The sequence below is a fragment of the Pavona decussata genome, unplaced genomic scaffold (assembly GCF_977016875.1).
Source record: "Pavona decussata unplaced genomic scaffold, jaPavDecu1.1 SCAFFOLD_127, whole genome shotgun sequence".
Taxonomy (NCBI): domain Eukaryota; kingdom Metazoa; phylum Cnidaria; class Anthozoa; order Scleractinia; family Agariciidae; genus Pavona; species Pavona decussata.
In genome coordinates this window covers 2,257,501-2,262,758 of record NW_028145541.1, presented here as the reverse complement: position 1 = coordinate 2,262,758, position 5,258 = coordinate 2,257,501, and the positions used below count along the sequence as shown (strand labels likewise).

The window sequence follows — 5,258 nt, the reverse complement described above, 5'->3', positions numbered from 1 at the left end:
GCTGACGGTTTCCAAACATTTGTTCGGTGTTCCCGGGTTGCTTTTTGAAAATGTTCGTTTCTTTCGTTCTCTCGGGTCCGGTCAGTTGCTGGGTTAATTACCCTGAACATTGTAGAACTATGCAGCATTCAATCTCGTACCCAGACTCTGGTGGCTAGTTGCTACGAGAGACACAGGGGCGCTAGATTTTTTTTATCTTAGTAATGCAAGTGAAAGGCGGTTAAGGGGCAGCCAATCCAAAATTGAACTGTTATCGATTCCCCCCCCCCCCCCCCCTCCAGTCTCTCTTGGCGACCAACCGCTGGGCTAAGAACCTGAGCACTCTGGGTACGATATTGTGCAGCATTTCATCTCTTTTGGCAATCTTGTTCCCACTTTCGATGGAGAAGAGAATGACCCTGGGAAAGAGGGTTGATTGACCTGACAACTTGCGTTGTAAGTGCTCGTGGACTGAAAAGAACCGAAAAGTCTGAAGTGTTATCGCGGGGATTTGTCCAAAAACAGCACTGCTTCTAAGGAGCTTTGGTTCTAGGATGTCATTCACAGTTTATAATAAAACTGCATAACAGCACAAATAAAATCTATTCATTTGACTTTGGTATGCATAACAGAATTGTTCAGTCCAAATTATGAATGGTAGCTATAATGTTTATTATATTGTCATAAAGATCGTATAGTAAAGTAAGCCTAGCTTTGGAATTCCAGTTGAAGGTCTGTATTGTTAGGGCAGCGCTTCGGGAAGACCCACCGTTCATATGCGGAAACAAGTAAGCCTTGATTAAGTGGTCCTGAATCGGGCTTTGAATAAAATTGTGAATTGTTAGCTAAGAGGAAGAAAAGAAATTGTAAAACGTGAGAAGGCTGAAGCAAATGTTAGCGGATGCAAGTCCGTGACGAGAAATCCGACCAAACTTTTCCGTGTCCAATGCACTCCCCAAGCACCGGAAAATGGTTAATTGTCGGGGTATGCCAGGGGTGGCTTTTGTGGGTGTTCTAGGTTCGATTTGATCGGCGCATTACCGGGACGAATGAAAAATATCTTTTAAAAAACTTTGATTTCAATCCTGACAAACAACTTTATTACCAAGAATTGCGACTGGGGATACCGAAACGTTATGTGGATGATATGTCTATGATTGAGCCCGTGGTCGCTTCACAGCTGTGCGAGAATTTCGACAAACTTTCAAAGGAAGAGAAGGCCAATGCGAAGAATCGCGCCTGTTTCATCCGGGGATCCTTGTTCCCAGTTTTCCTTTAAATTGGAAAAAGCGGCAAAACAGAAAAACCCTGGGAACAAGGTTGGCGGCGTGGCCCAGAGGTAAGGGCGCCGGACTTGAAATCCAGAGGCCCCGGGTTCAAGTCCCGCTTTGGCCAAGCTGGTTTGCCTCCTGCCAGTTGGGATTTTTAACATGTTATATTCGATTTGATTGTTATTTGTTTCCCGTTATTTCTGAGTGGAATGCCTGTAAACTAGCTTTGGGTAGCTAAGTGCATTTCCACTATAAACAAAGCATTAAAGCATTATTTCCTTGTCACCCTAGACGTTTCCAGGTTGCATTTCTGGCAGGTGGTCTTAAACCCTCCCCTCCCTATACTCTTTACTATCTCTCCCAACATGCCCGTATCCTATGGATAGTTTTCCCCTTGCACCAGGCTAATCATCTACATTGTTTAGGGCTAATTTTGTCTCTCAATCAAACCCCCCCCCCCCCCCCCCAAAAAAAAAAAAAAATCTGTTCATACTGGCATTGCGGTGCCCCAACTGTAAAACAAAAGATGGTTTTCCTTTGCGATCTCCTAATTATTTTCACAGGAAAGTGCTGTTAACCTTTGCCAATGCAAATCCCCACCCTAGAGGAACCCAGCACGGGCCTGGAATTTCTTATGGTAGCGATTAAAAAGTTTGTTTAAACATCACATTGGTGATCAGATAGTCTTCTTTCTTCTCGTGACTGTTATGGTTGTTTACATTTTCACCTGTTTTTTTTTTTTTTTTAGCCCCTGATAAAGGTAAGTTCTGTATAACCGAAATGTTAGGCAATGTTATTAAAACCCCCAGTTGATCGTTCAGCTTTGCATAGATGTTTCACGATCAGGAAGTCATGGGAAGTAGTGTTTTAGAATTTTCAGAGACCGAAAATATTGACCACTTCCCACCCCTCCCTTGCGCCTTTTCTTAGTCTAGAATACTCACTGGCCCAATCAAAACAGAGCACAGAAGATTTCCTTCATGGCTTCGCAAAACAAAGGAGAATTTAATATTTTGTCACATTTTCACTTCGAGAATCTGCAAAATCCACGTACAATTTTCAACCTTTTTTCATTAATGTATGACTGTGCTCTTTTGATTTGGGTCTTCTTGCTGTTTTCACTGTGTTTACGAGACAACGGCAAAATAATTTCTCTTGTAAATCACGTCTTCGTCTGATCGCATCATAACTTCTCCAAACGTGCAAATCTTTATTTTCTTTCTAATTGATTTCATGGCTGGCAAGAATTCGAAAAGATGGATTTGAACACGATTTATTTTATGCTTTTAATATGGCCACTGTTGAAAATTCTTCAACTTTAGAGAAGACAACTGATGCCCAAAAACAATCGAACAACACAGGTCGAGGTGGCTCAGCTGAGTTCAACAACATTCAAGATGGCGGCCATGTAGTCTCTTCCAACCCTACCTCCTCGCTTCAGCAAAATTCTCTTGGAGTCCATGTTCCGACGATAACGGTCGCTCAAGTTGGTGAGTGAAATAATCTTTACCTTGTTAATGTTACTAAAAGTAAATAAATATCGTAAGTGTTTTGGATGAACCGTAAGCTTATGTCCTCGTTAGAACATGTCTTCCTTGCTGGAATCGAAAATCTCGAACTTCGTTGTCAAGTTTGTTAATGTACTCCCAATGACAAAGCAGTTGGGTTCATTAAAATACTTCATCCAAAAATAGTTTAATATGTTTTTATAGGTGAAAAAAGTATTTTCTTGTTCTCGTCAGATAAATAGCGCAAAATGTGACAGGGATGCCAAAATTCGAAACGCAAAATGATCTTGAACATTTCAAAAATTCTTGCCTTTCATTCGTCCAATCCACCAACTCAATGTGTTTATGAAATAAATAGTAACTGACACACATGTGTGAGTAAGCTGTTATTAGCCATATCTTTGCAAGAGTAATCTTTTTACTACTTGTTTGAATAACAATAATAGACCTTTAACCTTGGACTAACATATTATTATGTTGCCAAATTTCACTCAGCTCAGCTGGATACTTTAAAATAATATTGAACTAGGAAGGGGGCAAGGGAGAAAAAAAAGTCTTACTTGAAGTCCAAAGGCACTATTACACTAGGCAGTTTTTCTTGCAGCTTGTCTCACAATTTCGTTGCATCATTCTGACACAAGTTGCATGAAACATTTGCTTAGTATAACATACATGTACTCTGAAATGAACTTGTCTTGTAACATTTTTGTTGCAGTCACTGTGTCATGAAGTAGAGACGAATTCTACTTCTCATAATGAAAGAGGCAACAAAAAATTGCGAGACGTGTTCATTTCAGGGTGTGTTACACACAATGAAAATGTGTGATAAGTTGCAAGGAAAAGTGTTTAGTTTAGCAACACATTAATTATTTTAGGATTGCCTATATGTTAATCCAGTTTCTATGGCATGAAGTGACAGTGAAGAGTTATACATTATCTTCTCCCCCCTCCCCCTCCCTCCTAAAAAGTATGCTAGCCACTTCATGCTAAGTATCCTGTGATGGGCTAGGAGTATTGCTACTCCCCCCCCTCTCCCCCTGAATCAATGCTAGTTCATCACAGGATCCCCAGCATGAAGTGACTAGGAATATTACTACTCCCACCTGGATGGAATGCTAGTCCATCACAGGATACCCAGCATGAAGTGACTAGGAGTATTACTACTCTCCCCTGGATGGGATGCTAGTCCATCACAGGGTACCCAGCATGAAGTGACTAGGAGTATTACTACTCCCCCTGGATGAGATGCTTGTCCACCACAGGAAAGCCAGCATGAAGTGACTATGAATATTACTACTCCCTCCTGGATGGGATGCTAGTCCAACACAGGATACCCAGCATGAACTGACTATGAGTATTACCACTCCCCCCTGGATGGGATGCTAGTTTGTCACAGGATTACTGCTGGCAGTATGTTTCCAGGACCCATTTATACACATGGTTAAAGTTTCTTGTCTAAGGAAACAAAACAGCAATACAGAGACCAACCTAACCTCACTGAACCTCAAATCCTTTTACCAACAGTCATAACTGAAAGTTTGATGTACTAACTATTACACCAGAGAGGAAGGAGAGGGAAGGGGGTGGGGGGGGGGTGGGGATGAGATTGGATTGGGGGAAAAGGGATAAACTCTCCAATACTTGAATGGTGTTTCAATAAAATATTGTTGTATTGCTTTGTCATCTTATAAGCATACAGACATTTTGCATGGCAGGCAAAATCATGTCTTTTACACGACAAAGGGGATGTGTGCGGGTGAAATCTTGTGCAAATGTGACATAGCACGATTTTCACTCCAGTACCTCAATGCTCAAGAAAGTTGCTGGGCAAACTAGAACTTCAAGTTCTCATCAAGCTACAGGTTAATAGTAAACCAAATTATGATAATGCCTGAAAATATGTAGTTGTGCTGAATGTACAAAGTTTACCTGGGTGTATACTTGTTTGATGGAAGTTCATTGTAAGTGCATTTTGACCAAAAGGTCACATAGAAATGAAATTGATGTCATTACATCTTATCTCCTTTTTATTTAGTTTCTGCCACAAACAGAACAGAAGACAAGGATTTTCCTGCACTTCAGAATGTGACCAAGCCCATCCCCCCTAGTGTGTTCTCGTACAGGTTTGCATCTCCAACAAGCAATCAGACTCCTTACTATGTCTCATCAGATATAGTGCTGAGGTATGTTTTATCTGTGTTCCATGTCTTAGGCTTTGTTCAGACTAGGTGCCATGCCAAGGTCCTATACCCCGGCACAGAAAAGAACATTTTTCAGACTTTTTGGTGCACAAGGAGCAACTGTTTCCTTGTTTGTCCATTTAGCTCCCACCATTCTGTTTACTGTATCGTAGGGAGGCATGGGAAAAAAGCATGGAAACTTTCAAAATCTTGTTCAGACCAGTGCCCATACCAAGGACCAGAGGCAAACTAATATCTGTTGAGGTAGTGCTCATGCCCGGGAAGTGTGATGGATTTTTGCTTGGGAACCCAAAAACATG

The 5,258-nt window shown here is 41.3% G+C and overlaps 1 protein-coding gene across 1 annotated transcript in view; it reads left to right on the top strand.

Moving 5' to 3' along the window:
• The first annotated feature begins 2,273 nt into the window (after window positions 1–2,273).
• LOC146469196 (uncharacterized) overlaps window positions 2,274–5,258 on the top strand; it is a 13,652-nt gene continuing 10,667 nt past the window's right edge. The window contains exons 1-2 of the mRNA XM_085123823.1: window positions 2,274–2,740; window positions 4,794–4,941. Coding sequence (XP_084979949.1) covers window positions 2,542–2,740; window positions 4,794–4,941 — 347 coding nt within the window. The 5' untranslated portion in view covers window positions 2,274–2,541. The remainder of the gene's footprint in view (window positions 2,741–4,793; window positions 4,942–5,258) is intronic.